Raw genomic sequence first — 25,643 nt, forward strand, 5'->3', positions numbered from 1 at the left:
GGCCCACAGAGAAGTGGGTAGGCCCACAGAGACGTTCTAGTTAAAACACCCCTCTCTCGTCAGTGTCACCCCCCACCACCGCCCCACCATGTGTAACTCTGTGTTGTCTGTTCACACTGCTATGCTTTATCTTGGCCAGGTCGCAGTTGCAAATGAGAACTTGTTCTCAACTAGCCTACCTGGTTAAATAAAGGTGAAATTAAAAATCAATTAAAAAAACATGAGGAGTCTTGCTGTCAGACATGGCAACACGCCAAGCTTTGCATCTTCATAAAGAAAGAGACAAACACACAAACACTTACCTATCACACACACAAGCTGCACTAACCTATCGCCAACACTCACAACACGCACGGCCCAGTTATGGTCATGGACATGGTTCCCGCCTACTGTTCCTTTCATCTCTCCAGTCCCCTCTCCCTGCTGGCACCATTACGTTAACACAAACACTGCATTTCTGTCATCATTCACAGCACCAGGCAGACATTCCCTCAATATTTCTACATCCCAAATGATACCCTATACTCTACAGAGTGCACTACTTCTGGCCTGAGCCCAGTGCCATTTGGGGAGCAATGATGCTCTGTTTCAGGGGTTTTTGGGGCATGGGTGAATGGTGGGAAAGTGGAGTGTTGTCTGTGGCCTCACAGCAAGCAGCCCTCTCCCTCATCTCATTCTCTCTCTGTTTTATATTTTGGCAGGCTATCACAAGAGGCTTCATGCAGATCACATATTTCGGCCTCAAATGATCTTGGAAAACATTACCCCCATAATGCTGTTGCTGTGTGTTTGTGTGTCTGTGTAGGAGTGTCTCCACCAGTCTTACCTCTACGTAGTCCTTGGCGTGGCCCCAGTCTCTCTTGGAGTCCAGGTTACCCAGACTAAAGCTCTCCAGCTGGCCCAGGTGAATCTTCGCCACAGAACGACTGATCTTACGCGTCACGAAGTTCGCTCCTGGGAGGGAGGGGGAGAGAGAGAGACAAAAACAGAAAGAGGAGAGAATATTAGCAAGGTCATGGCCTAACAATCAAAACACAACCGTTAACCCCCCCCCCACCGCGGCCGTCTGTCTCCTCGTCACTGCATTGGCCCTGGGTCCACTAGAACTGGGTTCAAATACCCAAAGCAAAATCAAATACATGTTATTAGTCACATGCTCCGAATACAACAGCTGTAGACCTTACCATGAAATGCTTACTTACAAGCCCTTAACCAACAATGCAATTCAAGAAAAAGTTTAGAAAATATTTACTAAATAAACTAAAGTAAAAAAATGAACACAATAAAATAACTAGGCTATATACAGGGGTTTCCGTGACCGAGTCAATGTGCAAATTTCAAACACTTTGATCATTTGCTCCAGTCCACGTGGAGTGTCAAGTGGGTGAGGTTTGCAGTTTTGGGACTAGTCTATTGGCCCATTGCAACAGGCAAGCCTGTTTAAAAAAAATCGTATTTGAACCCAGGTCTAGGTCCACCCCAACCAACCAAGAAGCCACCAGCGAGTCACAGCGATCTGTTACCACCTCACGTTACAGCCACTACTTCACTTTAGGAATCTCTCTCTCTCTCTCTCTCTCTCTCTCTCTCTCTCTCTCTCTCTCTCTCTCTCTCTCTCTCTCTCTCTCTCTCTCTCTCTCTCTCTCTCTCTCTCTCTCTCTCTCTCTCTCTCTCTCTCTCTCTCTCTCTCTCTCTCTCTCTCTCTCTCTCTCTCTCTCTCTCTCTCTCTCTCTCTCTCTCTCTCTCTCTCTCTCTCTCTCTCTCTCTCTCTCTCTCTCTCTCTCTCTCTCTCTCTCTCTCTCTCTCTCTCTCTCTCTCTCTCTCTCTCTCTCTCTCTCTCTCTCTATATATATATATATATATATATATATATAACACACACACACAGCCACAGGCATATATATAGTGCCTTGCGAAAGTATTCGGCCCCCTTGAACTTTGCGACCTTTTGCCACATTTCAGGCTTCAAACATAAAGATATAAAACTTTATTTTTTTGTGAAGAATCAACACAATCAATGAAGTGGAACGACATTTATTGGATATTTCAAACGTTTTTAACAAATCAAAAACTGAAAAATTGGGCGTGCAAAATTATTGCAGACACGCACTAACACACACGCAGACACGCATTAACACACGCAGACACGCATTAACACACGCAGACACGCATTAACACACGCAGACACGCATTAACACACGCATTAACACACGCAGACACGCACTAACACACACGCAGACACGCACTACCACACACACACAAATACACGTACTAACACACGCACTAACACACACACTAACACACACACTAACACACGCACTAACACACGCACTAACACACGCACTAACACACACACTAACACACATTAACACACACACGCATTAACACACACACGCATTAACACACACACGCACTAACACACACACGCACTAACACACGCACGCACTAACACACGCACGCACTAACACACGCACGCACTAACACACGCACGCACTAACACACACGCAGATACGCACTAACACACACGCAGACACGCACTAACACACACGCAGACACGCACTAACACACACGCAGACACGCACTAACACACACGCAGACACGCACTAACACACGCAGACACGCACTAACACACGCAGACACGCACTAACACACGCAGACACGCACTAACACACGCAGACACGCACTAACACACGCAGACACGCACTAACACACACGCAGACACGCACTAACACACACGCAGACACGCATTAACACACGCAGACACGCATTAACACACGCAGACACGCATTAACACACGCAGACACGCACTAACACACGCAGACACGCACTAACACACGCAGACACGCACTAACACACGCAGACACGCACTAACACACGCAGACACGCACTAACACACGCAGACACGCATTAACACACGCAGACACGCATTAACACACGCAGACACGCATTAACACACGCAGACACGCATTAACACACGCAGACACGCATTAACACACGCAGACACGCACTAACACACGCAGACACGCACTAACACACGCAGACACGCACTAACACACGCAGACACGCACTAACACACGCAGACACGCACTAACACACGCAGACACGCACTAACACACGCAGACACGCATTAACACACGCAGACACGCACTAACACACACGCAGACACGCACTAACACACACACAGACACGCACTAACACACACGCAGACACGCACTAACACACACGCAGACACGCACTAACACACGCAGACACGCACTAACACACACGCAGACACGCACTAACACACACGCAGACACGCATTAACACACGCAGACACGCAGTAACACACACGCAGACACGCACTAACACACGCAGACACGCACTAACACACACGCATTAACACACACGCAGACACGCATTAACACACACGCAGACACGCACTAACACACACGCAGACACGCACTAACACACGCAGACACGCATTAACACACGCAGACACGCACTAACACACGCAGACACGCATTAACACACGCAGACACGCAGTAACACACACGCAGACACGCACTAACACACGCAGACACGCACTAACACACACGCAGACACGCATTAACACACACGCAGACACGCATTAACACACACGCAGACACGCACTAACACACACGCAGACACGCACTAACACACGCAGACACGCACTAACACACGCAGACACGCATTAACACACGCAGACACGCAGTAACACACACGCAGACACGCACTAACACACGCAGACACGCACTAACACACGCAGACACGCACTAACACACACGCAGACACGCACTAACACACACGCAGACACGCATTAACACACACGCAGACACGCATTAACACACACGCAGACACGCACTAACACACACGCAGACACGCACTAACACACGCAGACACGCACTAACACACGCAGACACGCACTAACACACGCAGACACGCACTAACACACGCAGACACGCATTAACACACGCAGACACGCATTAACACACGCAGACACGCAGTAACACACACGCAGACACGCACTAACACACGCAGACACGCACTAACACACACGCAGACACGCATTAACACACACGCAGACACGCATTAACACACACGCAGACACGCATTAACACACACGCAGACACGCACTAACACACACGCAGACACGCACTAACACACGCAGACACGCACTAACACACGCAGACACGCATTAACACACGCAGACACGCATTAACACACGCAGACACGCATTAACACACGCAGACACGCACTAACACACGCAGACACGCACTAACACACGCAGACACGCACTAACACACGCAGACACGCACTAACACACGCAGACACGCATTAACACACGCAGATACGCATTAACACACGCAGACACGCATTAACACACACACTAACACACGCAGACACGCACTAACACACGCAGACACGCACTAACACACGCAGACACGCACTAACACACGCAGACACACACTAACACACGCACTAACACACGCAGACACGCATTAACACACGCACTAACACACGCAGACACGCACTAACACACGCACTAACACACGCAGACACGCATTAACACACGCAGACACGCATTAACACACACACTAACACACGCAGACACGTACTAACACACGCAGACACGCACTAACACACGCAGACACGCACTAACACACGCAGACACGCACTAACACACGCAGACACGCACTAACACACGCAGACACGCACTAACACACGCAGACACGCACTAACACACGCAGACACGCACTAACACACGCAGACACGCATTAACACACGCAGACACGCACTAACACACGCAGACACGCACTGACACACACACACACTAACACACACACGGACACACACGCAGACACGCATTAACACACGCAGACACGCATTATCACACGCAGACACGCATTATCACACGCAGACACGCATTAACACACGCAGACACGCATTAACACACACACTAACACACGCAGACACGCACTAACACACGCAGACACGCACTAACACACGCAGACACGCACTAACACACGCAGACACGCACTAACACACGCAGACACGCACTAACACACGCAGACACGCACTAACACACGCAGACACGCACTAACACACGCAGACACGCACTAACACACGCAGACACGCACTAACACACGCAGACACGCACTAACACACGCTGACACGCACTGACACACGCAGACACGCACTGACACACGCAGACACGCACTGACACACGCAGACACGCACTGACACACGCAGACACGCACTGACACACGCAGACACGCACTAACACACGCAGACACACACGCAGACACACACGCAGACACACACGCAGACACACACGCAGACACACACGCAGACACACACGCAGACACGCATTAACACACGCAGACACGCATTAACACACGCAGACACGCACTAACACACGCAGACACGCACTAACACACGCAGACACGCACTAACACACGCAGACACGCACTAACACACACACGCACTAACACACACACGCACTAACACACACACGCACTAACACACACGCACTAACACACACACGCACTAACACACACACGCACTAACACACACACGCACTAACACACACACGCACTAACACACACACGCACTAACACACACACACGCACACACACAAACACAGATGGAGAGGACCACCCCGACTCTGCTAGCGTAGAGTGTCCAGTCCAAGAGTACCGCAGTGTGGGTTAGTCTGCCAGAACGTGGGCCTGACTGTCTGCCTGGTGTTGCTGCTGCTCTCTTGGACCAGACACACATGGAGATTGTATCTGCTGCAAAACAAATGATCTTCTAATTGCTTGCTCTGTGTGTGCTCTGCGTGTGCTCTGCGTGTGTGTGTGTGTGAGAGATATGGAGGGAGGGTTTTGGGTGTTTGGTTGAACATTGCAGCCTCAACTATGGTGAAACTACCTGCCCACATTTATCCAAGGAAAACACTGAATGATAGAGAGTGATAGCAACACTGAATATTATAATGACGTGTATAATAATGTGACGGTCTTTAAATAAACAATTTATTAAAGCTTGAGGATTATGGCAGCCTTGACAGTAAACGTTATATTAGCTGTCTTGTTGAATTTAGTCTGTGTAATAATGAGGAGGATATACCCAACACAAAAGCTTTATAGGGCTACTATGAAAACACAAAAATAATACGGAAGCAACTATGAAAATGTAAATACCAATGAAAACCTCAAAATGATGTTCAGAAACATTATGTCAATATGTTGTAACATGTCTAAACATCTCTTTGTTTATAAATTCTAGACATCGTCCTCTCATATTTAGAGTAGGCCTGCATAAATCTGAGTGATCATTAAGTTATACTGCTAGGGTTTTATCTTTATTTAATTATCCAACTCCCAACATGTTCTCCTTGATTAAAACAGACAAAATAGGTTTAGTCTAAACATTCAATCTGACTCACACAAGCAATTTATGGGCACAGCAAACCCTCAGATAGATTGTCATCAGAACATGAAGACATGAACTATTCTATGATCAAGAAATAGAAGATTCAAACAAATTATTTGCAATTCTGTTACTTTAGGCTACATTTGTGTGACAGAAAAATATGAGTTGTTTTTATACTAGCTACTTTTACACTGGGACATGGCTGTTTAATGTCACTCTTACTCTGGATAAGAGCGTCTGCTAAATGACTTAAATGTAAATGTACTGTTGCCGATTATTCATTTAGGTTACAAGAAAGCTGATTTTACAAGGGGTAAAAAAACATCTGGTTGAGCGACACCAGTTCGGGCTTACACAACACAGTACTCCACAGCCTCAACAATCTGTTCTCATTCATAGACACCCAGATACGGAGTTCTAGGCCACTTGGCCCTATGTAGTTAAGTCGCATGTTGCTGTGTATTAGGGACTCCAGACCATAATTATCTAGTGGCTTGTCTCTTTACTGTGTCTCTGTTGCGATGACAAGGAGCAGGCGGGCGGAGTTAGCCACAGCACAATCCCATGAACCCAATCACACACACAAACACACCAAATTTGTCGTAATTATTTCATTATAAAAGCAACAGCTTTAGAGGTTGAGGGAAACCAGACCCTAGACTAGAAAGCTACACTAGACAGACTTATTTTGAGGACTAAAGCGTGTTTTGTGTTGTTTGGAGGGCCGGGAGTTGTGTGCTTATGGCCATGTCACCACTGCATTGTTTTACACTATTTGATGTAAAAGTCTTAGCTGTATATAATAGAACTACACTGATGCTAAATCACAATAACAAAACTGCATTTTTAAATTGGATCCGTTTTAAGGGTGAAATACAAAGCTATCAAAGGCTGTCATCAAAGCTGTCCATTATTCACTACAAGATGGAACCATCAACATTGTGAATAACTATCTTTGACATATTCATTTTAAAAGAGCTTGTGGTCATGAAGCGAAGCTAAATGTTAGAAACTCCCTTGTGTCAGAGTGATCCTGTCTCAACCCACGCAGTAACATCTCTGCCCTGGGTGCTTCGATGCTTTCTCTTTCTACCAGGTCACTTACACTGGTAAGTAGATTCTCAGCTTTATTAACATTTAAACTTGTTATAAGAAAAAGTGTGTGCGTGTTACAAACCGTGTGTGTGTTACAAACCAGGTAACCAGCAAAATAAGCTTATCAAGCCATTATCATCATGCTGATGCCATTGGCACACATGCACACACACTAACACAAACACACACGCTTCCCATACTTAAAGTGTAACTAGAACCCTGACTGATAACTGTGCTGGTAGCAGTGTAACTAGAACCCTGACTGATAACTGTGCTGGAAGCAGTGTAAATAGAACCCTGACTGATAACTGTGCTGGTAGCAGTGTAACTAGAACCCTGACTGATAACTGTGCTGATAGCAGTGTAACTAGAACCCTGACGGATAACTGTGCTGGTAGCAGTGCAACTAGAACCCTGACTGATAACTGTGCTGGTAGCAGTGTAACCAGAACCCTGACTGATAACTGTGGTGGTAGCAGTTTAACTAGAACCCTGACTGATAACTGTGCTGGTAACAGTGTAACTAGAACCCTGACTGATAACTGTGGTGGTATCAGTGTAACTAGAACCATGACTGATAACTGTGGTGGTAGCAGTGCAACTAGAACCCGGACTGATAATGGTGCTGGTAGCAGTATAACTTAGAACCCTGACTGATAACTGTGGTGGTAGCAGTATAAACTAGAACCCAGTGACTGATAACTGTGGTGGTAGCAGTAACTAACTAGAACCCTGACTGATAACTGTGGTGGTAGCAGTGTAACTAGAACCCTGACTGATAACTGTGCTGGTAGCAGTTTAACTACTGAACCAGTGAACTGATAACTGTGCTGGTAGCAGTGTAACTAGAACCCTGACTGATAACTGTGGTGGTAGCAGTGAACCCTGACTAGCAGTGTAACTAGAACCCTGACTGATAACTGTGGTGGTAGAGTGTAACTAGAACCCTGACTGATAACTGTGGTGGTAGCAGTGTAACTAGAACCCCCTGACTGATAACTGATAACTGTGGTGGTAGCAGTGTAACTAGAACCCTGACTGATAACTGTGGTGGTAGCAGTATAACTAGAACCCTGACTGATAACTGTGGTGGTAGCAGTGTAACTAGAACCCTGACTGATAACTGTGGTGGTAGCAGTATAACTAGAACCCTGACTGATAACTGTGCTGGTAGCTATGTACTGTGCTGGTAGCAGTTTAACTACAACCCTGACTGATAACTGTGCTGGTAGCAGTGTAACTAGAACCCTGACTGATAACTGTGCTGGTAGCAGTGTAACTAGAACCCTGACTGATAACTGTGGTGGTAGCAGTGTAACTAGAACCGTGACTGATAACTGTGGTGGTAGCAGTGTAACTAGAACCCTGACTGATAACTGTGGTGGTAGCAGTGTAACTAGAACCCTGACTGATAACTGTGGTGGTAGCAGTGTAACTAGAACCCTGACTGATACCTGTGGTGGTATCAGTGTAACTAGAACCCTAACTGATAACTGTGGTGGTATCAGTGTAACTAGAACCCTGACTGATAACTGTGGTGGTAGCAGTGCAACTAGAACCCTGACTGATAACTGTGGTGGTAGAACCTTGACTGATAACTGTGGTGGTAGCAGTGTAACTAGAACCCTGACTGATAACTGTGGTGGTAGCAGTGTAACTAGAACCCTGACTGATAACTGTGGTGGTAGCAGTGTAACTAGAACCCTGACTGATAACTGTGGTGGTAGCAGTGTAACTAGAACCCTGACTGATAACTGTGGTGGTAGCAGTGTAACTAGAACCCTGACTGATAACTGTGGTGGTAGCAGTGTAACTAGAACCCTGACTGATAACTGTGGTGGTAGCAGTGTAACTAGAACCCTGACTGATAACTGTGGTGGTAGCAGTATAACTAGAACCCTGACTGATAACTGTGGTGGTAGCAGTGTAACTAGAACCCTGACTGATAACTGTGGTCGTAGTAGTATAACTAGAACCGTGACTGATAAATGTGCTGGTAGCAGTGTAACTGGAACCAAGACTGATAACTGTGCTGGTAGCAGTTTAACTAGAACCCTGACTGATAACTGTGCTGGTAGCTATGTACTGTGGTGGTAGCAGTTTAACAAGAACCCTGACTGATAACTGTGCTGGTAGCAGTGTAACTAGAACCCTGACTGATAACTGTGGTGGTAGCAGTGTAACTAGAACCCTGACTGATAACTGTGGTCGTAGTAGTAGAACTAGAACCGTGACTGATAAATGTGCTGGTAGCAGTGTAACTGGAACCCTGACTGATAACTGTGCTGGTAGCAGTTTAACTAGAACCCTGACTGATAACTGTGCTGGTAGCTATGTACTGTGGTGGTAGCAGTTTAACTAGAACCCTGACTGATAACTGTGCTGGTAGCTATGTACTGTGGTGGTAGCAGTTTAACTAGAACCCTGACTGATAACTGTGCTGGTAGCTATGTACTGTGGTGGTAGCAGTTTAACTAGAACCCTGACTGATAACTGTGCTGGTAGCTATGTACTGTGGTGGTAGCAGTTTAACTAGAATCCTGACTGATAACTGTGCTGGTAGCTATGTACTGTGGTGGTAGCAGTTTAACTAGAACCCTGACTGATAACTGTGCTGGTAGCTATGTACTGTGGTGGTAGCAGTTTAACTAGAACCCTGACTGATAACTGTGCTGGTAGCTATGTACTGTGGTGGTAGCAGTTTAACTAGAACCCTGACTGATAACTGTGCTGGTAGCTATGTACTGTGGTGGTAGCAGTTTAACTAGAACCCTGACTGATAACTGTGCTGGTAGCTATGTACTGTGGTGGTAGCAGTTTAACTAGAACCCTGACTGATAACTGTGCTGGTAGCTATGTACTGTGGTGGTAGCAGTTTAACTAGAACCCTGACTGATAACTGTGCTGGTAGCTATGTACTGTGGTGGTAGCAGTTTAACTAGAACTCTGACTGATAACTGTGCTGGTAGCTATGTACTGTGGTGGTAGCAGTTTAACTAGAACCCTGACTGATAACTGTGCTGGTAGCTATGTACTGTGGTGGTAGCAGTTTAACTAGAACCCTGACTGATAACTGTGCTGGTAGCTATGTACTGTGGTGGTAGCAGTTTAACTAGAACCCTGACTGATAACTGTGCTGGTAGCTATGTACTGTGGTGGTAGCAGTTTAACTAGAACCCTGACTGATAACTGTGCTGGTAGCTATGTACTGTGGTGGTAGCAGTTTAACTAGAATCCTGACTGATAACTGTGCTGGTAGCTATGTACTGTGGTGGTAGCAGTTTAACTAGAACCCTGACTGATAACTGTGCTGGTAGCTATGTACTGTGGTGGTAGCAGTTTAACTAGAACCCTGACTGATAACTGTGCTGGTAGCTATGTACTGTGGTGGTAGCAGTTTAACTAGAACCCTGACTGATAACTGTGCTGGTAGCTATGTACTGTGGTGGTAGCAGTTTAACTAGAACCCTGACTGATAACTGTGCTGGTAGCTATGTACTGTGGTGGTAGCGAATACAAAGTCTGCTCTGTTACTGACCCTAATGACCTGCTGAGTAAGACAAAGTCTGCTCTGTTACTGACCCTAATGACCTGCTGAGTAAGACAAAGTCTGCTCTGTTACTGACCCTAATGTTCATGTGTGTTCCTTTACTGGGAGCAGCATCACAAGACGGTCGGGTTGGTGTGTGTGTGCGTGTGCATGGGGCGGCGGTGGCCGTTTAACCTCGCCCTGCAGGCCCGCGGAAAGTCCAATAAAACCATCAGCCGTGAAAACTGAGCAGACAGCAAAACCTATGCCAGTATTTCTCTCTCTCTCCCTGTCCTTTTTTTCTTCTTCCCATTTCATTTTGTTTCCTTGGCGAGAGAAGGGACAGGAAAAACCTAAGACACGGGCTACATTGTCACAGCTGGGACTGGGGGATGAAGGTATGGAGGGCTGAGTCTTAGGGAATATGCTCACTCCACCCCACCCCATCCCACCTCACTCCACCCCATCCCACCTCACTCCACCCCATCCCACCTCACTCCACCCCAGGCCAGTCTAGTCTAGTTGGGTTAGTCCTGGGTGGGGTAGTTGGGTTAGTAGTCCTGGGTGGGGTGGTTGGGTTAGTCCTGGGTGGGGTGGTTGGGTTCGTCCTGTGGGGTGGTTGGGTTCGTCCTGTGGGGTGGTTGGGTACGTCCTGTGGGGTGGTTGGGTTAGTCCTGTGGGGTGGTTGGGTTAGTCCTGTGGGGTGGTTGGGTTAGTCCTGTGGGGTGGTTGGGTTAGTCCTGTGGGGTGGTTGGGTTAGTCCTGTGGGGTGGTTGGGTTAGTCCTGTGGGGTGGTTGGGTTAGTCCTCTGGGGTGGTTGGGTTAGTCCTCTGGGGTGGTTGGGTTAGTCCTCTGGGGTGGTTGGGTTAGTCCTCTGGGGTGGTTGGGTTAGTCCTCTGGGGTGGTTGGGTACGTCCTGTGGGGTGGTTGGGTACGTCCTGTGGGGTGGTTGGGTACGTCCTGTGGGGTGGTTGGGTTAGTCCTGTGGGGTGGTTGGGTTAGTCCTGTGGGGTGGTTGGGTTAGTCCTGTGGGGTGGTTGGGTTAGTCCTGTGGGGTGGTTGGGTTAGTCCTGTGGGGTGGTTGGGTTAGTCCTGTGGGGTGGTTGGGTTAGTCCTGTGGGGTGATTGGGTTAGTCCTGTGGGGTGGTTGGGTTAGTCCTGTGGGGTGGTTGGGTTAGTCCTGTGGGGTGGTTGGGTTAGTCCTGTGGGGTGGTTGGGTTAGTCCTGTGGGGTGGTTGGGTTAGTCCTGGGGGGTCTAGAGTGAAAGGATCAGGCTGGTAGGGAGACTAGTCTTCTTGAGTTGGCACTGTAGGGATATTCAGGCTCTCTGAGCTGCAGTCACTCTACCATAATAACTCTGAGCCATAATGCTGAGGGATGATGAGTTATGAAGTCTGCCTTCAAACTCCATGACGGACCAGCCTTACAGACATACAGAGCTCAAAATGGCTCTGTCTGACACACACACACAGTACCATACAGTAATGTGGGAGCCTGCCTTTCTTTCCGTCCGTCCGTCCATGTTCGCGCATTTGCTTCTGCTCAGACCAGACTGGACAGCTAAGCAGTTTCTTTGTCGGTAAGCTTACTCTTACTCACACAAACACTGGTCATTGCAAAGCTCACAACATCTAATTCATTCCAGGTATGTGACATGGCTGCTACCTGTCCTTAAATCTGGGGGGTGGGGCGGCAGGTAGCCTAGTGGTTAGAGCAACCGAAAGGAATCCCCAAGCTGACATGGTAAAAAATGGCGTTCTGCCCCTGAACAAGGCAGTTAACCCACTGTTCCTAGGCCGTCACTGAAAATAAGAATGTTCTTAACGGACTTGCCTAGTTAAATAAAGGTAAAATAAAGTTGACAAAAAAAACCTGTTTGAACTAACCTTTTCTGTAATTGTAATACTATTGAATATTAGTAATAATACTATTAATAATAGTATTAATACTGACAAAAAAATGATTTGAAAGTAACCACTGCTTTCAAGTTTCAATTGAATGCTGCTGAGTTGTCATGGAAACGTCTGAGTTTCATTAACAGAGGGGTTCCAGAACGCACCTGTTCTGGAATTCCTCCAGAACTGCAAATCCCATAATCCTTTACTGTCAGGGAGCAAGGGCCCAGGGGGTGAGTGGCTTAGTGAAAGATTCCATGTGAAAGCCCTCCCCCAGCATTACTATTCCCCCACCCATCCCCGCACAGGTAGGGATTTGGGCCGACCCTCTATTACCCCTAACTAACCTCAGTACGACTACGTACACAGCTAAAACAGGGAACATATCATCAACATTTTTTGGCCAATATTTATTTTCTGTAAAGTGTTCTACAGAGAGATTTCAGTGACCTCTCTCTGACACTCATTATCAATACTGAATTATGACTGGAGCAGCTGACTAATTTCCCAGTGTGGCTGAGGGTTTTGAACATTGCTTGCTTGGATGGTCATCAGGCATGCACGTACAGTACGCACGCACGGACACACACACAGGGCCAATGAACTGTCAGCAGTCATCTGCCATCATTGCACAACTTAGGTCCTGATGGATCCACATATAAAATGGAGAAAATAGTTGCATTTCATCCAAAATAAGTCAACCTGTCTTTCTCTCCACCAACGCAAGTGTTTGTTCACACCTGAGAGAATCAACTCAACAGGAAGGAAGGGAGTGAACAATGAAGGATATTGGAGACGGAGAGAGAAAGAGAGCGAGTCAGCTACTCCCTAAATCTTCTCAGTTGCTATCCAATGAGATCGAGTGAGAGAGCAGATTTGGTGAGTGAGTTTGGTGAGTGAGTGAGTGAGTGAGTGAGTGAGTGAGTGAGTGAGTGAGTGAGTGAGTGAGTGAGTGAGTGAGTGAGTGAGTGATTGAGTGAGTGAGTGAGTGAGTGAGGCATGTTTCTCGCATGACAGAACACACTTGACAGAACAGAGAGATTAACCAATGTGTTTGACCAACAGACAAAACATAAACAAGAGAGCTTAAGTGTTTTTCCCCTTCAAAACGTCTGATTCTTTCTCTGATTCTTTCTGGCCAAACACCCCATCACACCTCAACTATTATCCAACACCAATCCACACAGAAAAAAAACGAAGTGATGAGGTGGTGGGAAAGGTGGGTGAGAGGTTTCGTAACCTCAGAGTGTCATTAGTACAGCTAAAAGCATCACCTCAGTCATCCAGATGCTTAGTCACCGTAGCCGCCCGGCAACATAAACACAGGTGTGGTGATGAGTGAAGATGTACCTGAGAGCGAGACTAGTGACATCACAGCCCCGCTTTCCCCGCCTTCGAGGTCATTGGGTCAAGTGAGAAGGGAGGGTGGACGGGGAGAGGGGGAAGAGGGAGAGGAAGGAGAGTCTTTTCAACACCTGTCGTCTGGGGTGTCTCTCTCCTCTTCACCTGGCCACAGTTCACCTCATGTTTAGGCTTCCTTTTAATCAGCCCTCTCTCAACAGAATAGATGGAACGAGAGAATGAAAAATGAAACAGCTCAGTCACGCTGAGCAGGGATAAGCTACGCTCTGTGAGGGTGCAGGATGGAATACACTCAACAAAACCTCTTGAATGAACACCTCCAAAAGATAACCTTTACAAAATAACATCTTTAATACCACCAAATATATCCCATTACATCTCTACAATATGATCCTTAGGTGAAATACTGACTAAAACCAGCTGAAAGGGAAGCAGGCTGGGCGTGTATTGGGATAGTGGCTGTATGTATGTGTTTTAGGACCACCATTGACTTCCCAAATTGAATTTTCTCCCTAAACATGGCAGTATATTATTCTGTAATCTATACTGTAGACTGGATGAGAGGAATGTACACAACACCATGTTGATGAAGGCATAGAGACCGTTTGTGAAAGTATGCCTTATCTACTTTGAAGAACTAGTAAATGATTGTCAGAGAGCTCTGCAGCGTACTTCGGCAGGCTAGCCTGGCTAAATAGGATGATTGAAGACAGGTCAGTATTGAGAGCACAGAGAGAACGTTGTGCGGCTGGCTGCTACTGCTTTTCATAGTTCTTCTATTGATGTCCACCCAACGTGGACCGGACAGAGGCAATGGAATATTTTCAATTGAATGTTCACAATTTTGAGCTTTGAAATTTCCATAAAAAATCTCCAAAATTATGCAAATGTCATTAATTGTTAATGCAATTAATGTTGAAATAAAATAGTTGAAACCGAAATCGTGATTATTTTAAAATAATTGAACCGAAACGACCTTGAATATCACTAATCGCTCATCATACAGCGAGAGTACAGCAGAGGGAAGTCACCTCAAGCCTGAGCCTGCAGACATGCACATTTAAATCAGCAGGTGTGCAGAGGTCTTGATACCTGAGAGCCTATAGTAGTATAAAGCCAATCAGACATCAAATGATACCTACAGAGAGATTATTGACAGATGAGGCAGTTCAGTTCTGGTCAGTGATCCTGTAGGGTCCTAATCTACGCTGTGTGAGCTACTCAGTGAAGCTGCTGTGTATCTTATTACAGGGCCAATATGGAGTCCATTTACTGTGTGTGCGGCATGCTAATCCCCACGCCTTATCAGCAGGGGGTCTGTGTTTGTTATGGCTAACTGGCTAAGCTAACCATTCTAGAGCTATAACCACCTAGCCGCAGTGTGAACCGTCCAGGCCGGTAGATACGGCCTGATACATTGTTTGCTTTGGTTCATGCTGGATTAGCCCAAAGGTTATTTTCCTTTCTCAACTGTCCTGAGTTCTGATTTCAGAACCTTTCTACAACAGAAAAATAAGAATCCTATGTTTATTGGTGGAACAGACGGGTGTTTAAGAGACGAGGTAAGAAAATCCTGAAGATAAATTCCATCTGGGATTAACTCATCATCCTAGCTAGGAGCTGACCTGGGAACAGACAGATCTTTTTGTTCACCACAACAACACGAAGGAACGAAGGAGGAACAGATGGAGAGAGCGAGAGAGCGAGCGAGAGACAGCAAGAGAGAGCGCGAGAGAGAGCGCGAGAGAGAGCGCGAGAGCATGAGAGAGATAGAGCGAGAGAGTGAAAGAGAGCGAGAGACAGCGAGAGACAACGAGAGCGCGAGAGAGAGCGAGAGAGAGAGCGAAAGAGAGAGCGAGAGAGAGAGAGCGAAAGAGAGAGAGAGCGAAAGCCAGAGAGATCGAGATGCTATTTGTTAACTGTGGCAACCTCATCAGAAAGACAGGAAAGAAAGAAGGATTGAAGGAAACCTTGGAGACAGCGGTGAGAAAGAGAGTGTGTGGTCATCCTTTCAGTCCAGCCCTTTCCCAGCAGCCACCACACCAGACCAGAACAGTGGTGTGACTGTGCCCAGTTAGACAGATAAAGGCCAGGAGCAATGGGACTCAGTGTTCCGGGTCATTCCGGAAAACTCCCTCAGACAGGGCCAGCCAGCCTCACACACACACTCACACACAAATGCACACACAAATGCACACACAAATGCACACACACCCTCCGCGCCAGGCCACGTGTGGCACACAGGGACAAGTGTTTCCTGTATGTGGGGGTGGAGGAGGCGGTGATGTCATTTCTACAGAATCGTATGACATCATCAGCTCCCAGCTCCATTAGTGACTAATGACCCAGTGGGAGGGGAGATGGAGGGCAGCAGGCAGGTAATGAATGGCCTTTTAATATCAAACACATCCACACACGGACAAACACATACAGAAACACTGCTTTGCACCGCTTATTATAGACATTGTAAGTCTATAATGACTAAGAATACTATCGGACCTCTGTCTGCCTTCTCTTCTTCTCTCTCATATACTTTGTTATTTCACGCATTTCTTCAGATCAGACTCCCCCTTTTCCTGTTGAATTCCCTGGGATTTTATGAGTTTATAAAGGAAATGTGCCATGAGAGATTGGAGTTATGACCACTACTGCCACACACAAACCCCCCGCCTGCCCGTAGACACACACACACACACACACACACACACACACACACACACACACACACACACACACACACACACACACACACACACACACACACACACACACACACACACACACACACACACACACCTCTCCTGAGTAGTGAAAGAGGGGGAGTCCAAAACCCGCATAGTGGGATGGCCGGGGTCGTAACAGGAACCGGGCGGGGGTTCTGGGTAAACAAAGAGTGGGCCAGCCAACCAAAACGCCACCCTGGGTTAAGCAACGCAGTAGCGCAACGTAAAAGTGGATGTGTGTGTGCATGTGGGGGGGGCCAAGATAGAACATACTGCTGTAACAATGCTGTGATAGAGAGAGAGAGTGAGAGAGAGAAGAAGGGTGAGAGAGAAAAAGAGAAAGAGAAACTGGGGAAAGATAATGCGAGAGCTGCCCAGAAAATGGAGAAGGGGTCAGGGACAGTGTGGTTCTTGTCTAGATATGGGTAGGGTGATGGGGTAAGGGACAGTGTGGTTGTTGTCTAGATATATGTAGGTGGTGATGGGATAAGGGACAGTGTGGTTGTTGTCTAGATATGGGTAGGGTGATGGGGTAAGGGACAGTGTGGTTCTTGTCTAGATATGGGTAGGGTGATGGGGTAAGGGACAGTGTGGTTCTTGTCTAAATATGGGTAGGGTGATGGGGTAAGGGACAGTGTGGTTCTTGTCTAGATATGGGTAGGGTGATGGGGTAAGGGACAGTGTGGTTCTTGTCTAGATATATGTAGGTGGTGATGGGATAAGGGACAGTGTGGTTGTTGTCTAAATATGGGTAGGTGGTGATGGGGTAAGGGACAGTGTGGTTCTTGTCTAGATATATGTAGGTGGTGATGGGATAAGGGACAGTGTGGTTGTTGTCTAAATATGGGTAGGTGGTGATGGGGTAAGGGACAGTGTGGTTCTTGTCTAGATATATGTAGGGTGATGGGGTAAGGGACAGTGTGGTTGTTGTCTAAATATGGGTAGGTGGTGATGGGGTAAGGGACAGTGTGGTTCTTGTCTAGATATATGTAGGTGGTGATGGGATAAGGGACAGTGTGGTTGTTGTCTAAATATGGGTAGGTGGTGATGGGGTAAGGGACAGTGTGGTTCTTGTCTAGATATAGGTAGGGTGATGGGGTAAGGGACAATGTGGTTCTAGTCTAGATATGGGTAGGGTGATGGGGTAAGGGACAGTGTGGTTCTTGTCTAGATATGGGTAGGGTGATGGGGTAAGGGACAGTGTGGTTCTTGTCTAGATATGGGTAGGGTGATGGGGTAAGGGACAATGTGGTTCTTGTCTAGATATGGGTAGGGTGATGGGGTAAGGGACAATGTGGTTCTAGTCTAGATATGGGTAGGCTGATGGGGTAAGGGACAGTGTGGTTCTTGTCTAGATATGGGTAGGGTGATGGGGTAAGGGACAGTGTGGTTCTTGTCTAGATATGGGTAGGGTGATGGGGTAAGGGACAATGTGGTTCTTGTCTAGATATGGGTAGGGTGATGGGGTAAGGGACAATGTGTTTCTTGTCTAGATATAGGTAGGGTGATGGGGTAAGGGACAGTGTGGTTCTTGTCTAGATATGGGTAGGGTGATGGGGTAAGGGACAGTGTGGTTCTTGTCTAGATATGGGTAGGGTGATGGGGTAAGGGACAGTGTGGTTCTTGTCTAGATATGGGTAGGGTGATGGGGTAAGGGACAATGTGGTTCTTGTCTAGATATGGGTAGGGTGATGGGGTAAGGGACAGTGTGGTTCTTGTCTAGATATAGGTAGGGTGATGGGGTAAGGGACAATGTGGTTCTTGTCTAGATATGGGTAGGGTGATGGGGTAATGGACAGTGTGGTTCTTGTCTAGATATGGGTAGGGTGATGGGGTAATGGACAGTGTGGTTCTTGTCTAGATATGGGTAGGGTGATGGGGTAAGGGACAATGTGGTTCTAGTCTAGATATGGGTAGGGTGATGGGGTAAGGGACAGTGTGGTTCTTGTCTAGATATAGGTAGGGTGATGGGGTAAGGGACAATGTGGTTCTTGTCTAGATATGGGTAGGGTGATGGGGTAATGGACAGTGTGGTTCTTGTCTAGATATGGGTAGGGTGATGGGGTAATGGACAGTGTGGTTCTTGTCTAGATATGGGTAGGGTGATGGGGTAAGGGACAATGTGGTTCTAGTCTAGATATGGGTAGGGTGATGGGGTAAGGGACAATGTGGTTCTTGTCTAGATAATAATAATAATAATATATGCCATTTAGCAGACGCTTTTATCCAAAGCGACTTACAGTCATGTGTGCATACATTCTATGTATGGTCCCGGGGATCGAACCCACTACCCTGGCGTTACAAGCGCCATGCTCTACCAACTGAGCTACAGAAGGACCAGATATAGGTAGGGTGATGGGGTAAGGGACAATGTGGTTCTTGTCTAGATATAGGTAGGGTGATGGGGTAAGGGACAATGTGGTTCTTGTCTAGATATGGGTAGGGTGATGGGGTAAGGGACAATGTGGTTCTAGTCTAGATATGGGTAGGGTGATGGGGTAAGGGACAATGTGGTTCTTGTCTAGATAATAATAATAATAATATATGCCATTTAGCAGACGCTTTTATCCAAAGCGACTTACAGTCATGTGTGCATACATTCTACGTATCGGTGGTCCCGGGGATCGAACCCACTACCCTGGCGTTACAAGCGCCATGCTCTACCAACTGAGCTACAGAAGGACCAGATATAGGTAGGGTGATGGGGTAAGGGACAATGTGGTTCTTGTCTAGATATAGGTAGGGTGATGGGGTAAGGGACAATGTGGTTCTTGTCTAGATATGGGTAGGGTGATGGGGTAAGGGACAATGTGGTTCTAGTCTAGATATGGGTAGGGTGATGGGGTAAGGGACAATGTGGTTCTTGTCTAGATATGGGTAGGGTGATGGGGTAAGGGACAGTGTGGTTCTTGTCTAGATATGGGTAGGGTGATGGGGTAAGGGACAGTGTGGTTCTTGTCTAGATATGGGTAGGGTGATGGGGTAAGGGACAATGTGGTTCTTGTCTAGATATGGGTAGGGTGATGGGGTAAGGGACAATGTGGTTCTTGTCTAGATATGGGTAGGGTGATGGGGTAAGGGACAATGTGGTTCTAGTCTAGATATGGGTAGGGTGATGGGGTAAGGGACAATGTGGTTCTTGTCTAGATATGGGTAGGGTGATGGGGTAAGGGACAATGTGGTTCTAGTCTAGATATGGGTAGGGTGATGGGGTAAGGGACAATGTGGTTCTAGTCTAGATATGGGTAGGGTGATGGGGTAAGGGACAATGTGGTTCTTGTCTAGATATGGGTAGGGTGATGGGGTAAGGGACAATGTGGTTCTTGTCTAGATATGGGTAGGGTGATGGGGTAAGGGACAGTGTGGTTCTTGTCTAGATATGGGTAGGGTGATGGGGTAAGGGACAGTGTGGTTCTTGTCTAGATATGGGTAGGGTGATGGGGTAAGGGACAGTGTGGTTCTTGTCTAGATATGGGTAGGTGTGATGGGGTAAGGGACAGTGTGGTTCTTGTCTAGATATGGGTAGGGTGATGGGGTAAAGAACAGTGTGGTTCTTGTCTAAATATGGGTAGGATGATGGGGTAAGGGACAGTGTGGTTCTTGTCTAAATATGGGTAGGGTGATGGGGTAAGGGACAGTGTGGTTCTTGTCTAGATATGGGTAGGTGGTGATGGGGTAAGGGACAATGTGGTTCTTGTCTAGATATGGGTAGGGTGATGGGGTAAGGGACAATGTGGTTCTAGTCTAGATATGGGTAGGGTGATGGGGTAAGGGACAATGTGGTTCTTGTCTAGATATGGGTAGGGTGATGGGGTAAGGGACAATGTGGTTCTTGTCTAGATATGGGTAGGGTGATGGGGTAATGGACAGTGTGGTTCTTGTCTAGATATGGGTAGGGTGATGGGGTAATGGACAGTGTGGTTCTTGTCTAGATATGGGTAGGGTGATGGGGTAAGGGACAGTGTGGTTCTTGTCTAGAATGGGTAGGGTGATGGGGTAAGGGACAATGTGGTTCTTGTCTAGATAATAATAATAATAATATATGCCATTTAGGGAGACGCTTTTGTCTAAATATGGGTAGGTGGTGACAGTCAGTGTGCATACATTCTATGTATGGTCCCGGGATCGGAACCCACTAAATATGGATAGGTGGTGATGGGGTAAGCGACAGTGCTTGTCTAGAACTGAGCTACATGAAGGACCAGATATAGGTAGGGGTGATGGGGTAAGGGACAATGTGGTTCTTGTCTAGATATAGGTAGGGTGATGGGGTAAGGGACAATGTGGTTCTTGTCTAGATATGGGTAGGGTGATGGGGTAAGGGACAATGTGGTTCTAGTCTAGATATGGGTAGGGTGATGGGGTAAGGGACAATGTGGTTCTTGTCTAGATAATAATAATAATAATATATGCCATTTAGCAGACGCTTTATCCAAAGGGGACAGACTTACAGTCATGTGTGCATACATTCTACTAGATATGGGTGGTCCCGGGGATCGGACCCACTAGCGTTACAAGCGCCATGCTCTACCAACTGAGCTACAGAAGGACCAGATATAGGTAGGGTGATGGGGTAAGGGACAATGTGGTTCTTGTCTAGATATAGGTAGGGTGATGGGGTAAGGGACAATGTGGTTCTTGTCTAGATATGGGTAGGGTGATGGGGTAAGGGACAATGTGGTTCTAGTCTAGATATGGGTAGGGTGATGGGGTAAGGGACAATGTGGTTCTTGTCTAGATATGGGTAGGGTGATGGGGTAAGGGACAATGTGGTTCTAGTCTAGATATGGGTAGGGTGATGGGGTAAGGGACAGTGTGGTTCTAGTCTAGATATGGGTAGGGTGATGGGGTAAGGGACAATGTGGTTCTTGTCTAGATATGGGTAGGGTGATGGGGTAAGGGACAATGTGGTTCTTGTCTAGATAATAATAATAATAATATGCCATTTCGGACGCTTTTATCCAAAGCGACTTACAGTCATGTGTGCATACATTCTACGATATCGGTGGTCCCGGGATCGAACCCACTACCCTGGCGTTACAAGCGCCATGCTCTACCAACTGAGCTGAAGGACCAGATATAGGTAGGGTGATGGGGTAAGGGACAATGTGGTTCTTGTCTAGATATGGGTAGGGTGATGGGGTAAGGGACAATGTGGTTCTTGTCTAGATATGGGTAGGGTGATGGGGTAAGGGACAATGTGGTTCTAGTCTAGATATGGGTAGGGTGATGGGGTAAGGGACAATGTGGTTCTTGTCTAGATATGGGTAGGGTGATGGGGTAAGGGACAGTGTGGTTCTTGTCTAGATATGGGTAGGGTGATGGGGTAAGGGACAGTGTGGTTCTTGTCTAGATATGGGTAGGGTGATGGGGTAAGGGACAGTGTGGTTCTTGTCTAGATATGGGTAGGGTGATGGGGTAAGGGACAGTGTGGTTCTTGTCTAGATATGGGTAGGGTGATGGGGTAAGGGACAGTGTGGTTCTTGTCTAGATATGGGTAGGGTGATGGGGTAAGGGACAATGTGGTTCTAGTCTAGATATGGGTAGGGTGATGGGGTAAGGGACAATGTGGTTCTAGTCTAGATATGGGTAGGGTGATGGGGTAAGGGACAATGTGGTTCTTGTCTAGATATGGGTAGGGTGATGGGGTAAGGGACAGTGTGGTTCTTGTCTAGATATGGGTGGGTTCAGTGTGTTCTTGTCTAGATATGGGTAGGGTGATGGGGTAAGGGACAGTGTGGTTCTTGTCTAGATATATGGGTAGGGTGATGGGGTAAATATGGGACAGTGTGGTTCTTGTCTAGATATGGGTAGGGTGATGGGGTAAGGGACAGTGTGGTTCTTGTCTAGATATGGGTAGGGTGATGGGGTAAGGGACAGTGTGGTTCTTGTCTAGATATATGTAGGTGGTGATGGGGTAAGGGACAGTGTGGTTGTTGTCTAGATATAGATAGGTGGTGATGGGGTAAAGAACAGTGTGGTTCTTGTCTAAATATGGGTAGGATGATGGGGTAAGGGACAGTGTGGTTCTTGTCTAAATATGGGTAGGGTGATGGGGTAAGGGACAGTGTGGTTGTTGTCTAAATATGGGTAGGTGGTGATGGGGTAAGGGACAGTGTGGTTCTTGTCTAGATATGGGTAGGGTGATGGGGTAAGGGACAATGTGGTTCTAGTCTAGATATGGGTAGGGTGATGGGGTAAGGGACAGTGTGGTTCTTGTCTAGATATAGGTAGGGTGATGGGGTAAGGGACAATGTGGTTCTTGTCTAGATATGGGTAGGGTGATGGGGTAATGGACAGTGTGGTTCTTGTCTAGATATGGGTAGGGTGATGGGGTAATGGACAGTGTGGTTCTTGTCTAGATATGGGTAGGGTGATGGGGTAAGGGACAGTGTGGTTCTAGTCTAGATATGGGTAGGGTGATGGGGTAAGGGACAATGTGGTTCTTGTCTAGATAATAATAATAATAATATATGCCATTTAGCAGACGCTTTTATCCAAAGGAGGGTGATGGGGTACAGTCATGTGTGCATACATTCTATGTATGGTAGGGACAGTGTGGTTCTTGTCTAGATATGGGTAGGGTGATGGGGTAGGGACAGGGGTTCTTCTAGATATGAACCCACTACCCTGGCGGGGGTGATGGGGTAAGGGACAGTGTGGTTCTTGTCTACCAACTGAGCTAGATAGAAGGACCAGATATATGGTAGGGTGATGGGGTAAGGGACAATGTGGTTCTTGTCTAGATATGGGTAGGGTGATGGGGTAAGGGACAGTGTGGTTCTTGTCTAGATATGGGTAGGGTGATGGGGTAAGGGACAATGTGGTTCTACTAGATATGGGTAGGGTGATGGGGTAAGGGACAATGTGGTTCTTGTCTAGATATGGGTAGGGTGATGGGGTAAGGGACAATGTGGTTCTTGTCTAGATATGGGTAGGGTGATGGGGTAAGGGACAGTGTGGTTCTTGTCTAGATATGGGTAGGGTGATGGGGTAAGGGACAGTGTGGTTCTAGTCTAGATATGGGTAGGGTGATGGGGTAAGGGACAATGTGGTTCTTGTCTAGATATGGGTAGGGTGATGGGGTAAGGGACAATGTGGTTCTTGTCTAGATATAGGTAGGGTGATGGGGTAAGGGACAATGTGGTTCTTGTCTAGATATGGGTAGGGTGATGGGGTAAGGGACAATGTGGTTCTAGTCTAGATATGGGTAGGGTGATGGGGTAAGGGACAATGTGGTTCTTGTCTAGATATGGGTAGGGTGATGGGGTAAGGGACAGTGTGGTTCTTGTCTAGATGGGGTAAGGGACAATGTGGTTCTAGTCTAGATATGGGTAGGGTGATGGGGTAAGGGACAGTGTGGTTCTTGTCTAGATATGGGTAGGGTGATGGGGTAAGGGACAGTGTGGTTCTTGTCTAGATATGGGTAGGGTGATGGGGTAAGGGACAGTGTGGTTCTTGTCTAGATATATGTAGGTGGTGATGGGGTAAGGGACAGTGTGGTTCTTGTCTAGATATGGGTAGGGTGATGGGGTAAGGGACAGTGTGGTTCTTGTCTAGATATATGTAGGTGGTGATGGGATAAGGGACAGTGTGGTTGTTGTCTAAATATGGGTAGGTGGTGATGGGGTAAGGGACAGTGTGGTTCTTGTCTAGATATATGTAGGTGGTGATGGGATAAGGGACAGTGTGGTTGTTGTCTAAATATGGATAGGTGGTGATGGGGTAAGGGACAGTGTGGTTCTTGTCTAGATATATGTAGGGTGATGGGGTAAGGGACAGTGTGGTTGTTGTCTAAATATGGGTAGGTGGTGATGGGGTAAGGGACAGTGTGGTTGTTGTCTAGATATAGATAGGTGGTGATGGGGTAAAGAACAGTGTGGTTCTTGTCTAAATATGGGTAGGATGATGGGGTAAGGGACAGTGTGGTTCTTGTCTAAATATGGGTAGGGTGATGGGGTAAGGGACAGTGTGGTTGTTGTCTAAATATGGGTAGGTGGTGATGGGGTAAGGGACAGTGTGGTTCTTGTCTAGATATGGGTAGGGTGATGGGGTAAGAGACAGTGTGGTTCTTGTCTAGATATGGGTAGGGTGATGGGGTAAGAGACAGTGTGGTTCTTGTCTAGATATGGGTAGGGTGATGGGGTAAGGGACAGTGTGGTTCTAGTCTAGATATGGGTAGGGTGATGGGGTAAGGGACAGTGTGGTTCTTGTCTAGATATGGGTAGGGTGATGGGGTAAGGGACAGTGTGGTTCTTGTCTAGATATGGGTAGGGTGATGGGGTAAGGGACAGTGTGGTTCTTGTCTAGATATGGGTAGGGTGATGGGGTAAGGGACAGTGTGGTTCTAGTCTAGATATGGGTAGGGTGATGGGGTAAGGGACAGTGTGGTTCTTGTCTAGATATGGGTAGGGTGATGGGGTAAGGGACAGTGTGGTTCTTGTCTAGATATGGGTAGGGTGATGGGGTAAGGGACAGTGTGGTTCTAGTCTAGATATGGGTAGGGTGATGGGGTAAGGGACAGTGTGGTTCTTGTCTAGATATGGGTAGGGTGATGGGGTAAGGGACAGTGTGGTTCTAGTCTAGATATGGGTAGGGTGATGG

General features: G+C 47.2%; 1 protein-coding gene across 2 annotated transcripts in view; it reads right to left on the bottom strand.

The window, feature by feature from the left end:
- Positions 1-523: 523 nt before the first annotated feature.
- The window catches only part of LOC124017968 (GDP-mannose 4,6 dehydratase-like), a 104,428-nt gene continuing 79,308 nt past the window's right edge, over positions 524-25,643 (bottom strand). For both annotated transcript variants that reach the window (XM_046333214.1, XM_046333213.1), the window contains one exon: positions 524-954. In XM_046333214.1, the coding sequence (XP_046189170.1) occupies positions 539-954 (416 nt within the window). In that variant the 3' untranslated portion in view covers positions 524-538. The remainder of the gene's footprint in view (positions 955-25,643) is intronic.

This window comes from Oncorhynchus gorbuscha, unplaced genomic scaffold (assembly GCF_021184085.1).
Source record: "Oncorhynchus gorbuscha isolate QuinsamMale2020 ecotype Even-year unplaced genomic scaffold, OgorEven_v1.0 Un_scaffold_36:::fragment_2:::debris, whole genome shotgun sequence".
NCBI lineage: Eukaryota > Metazoa > Chordata > Actinopteri > Salmoniformes > Salmonidae > Oncorhynchus > Oncorhynchus gorbuscha.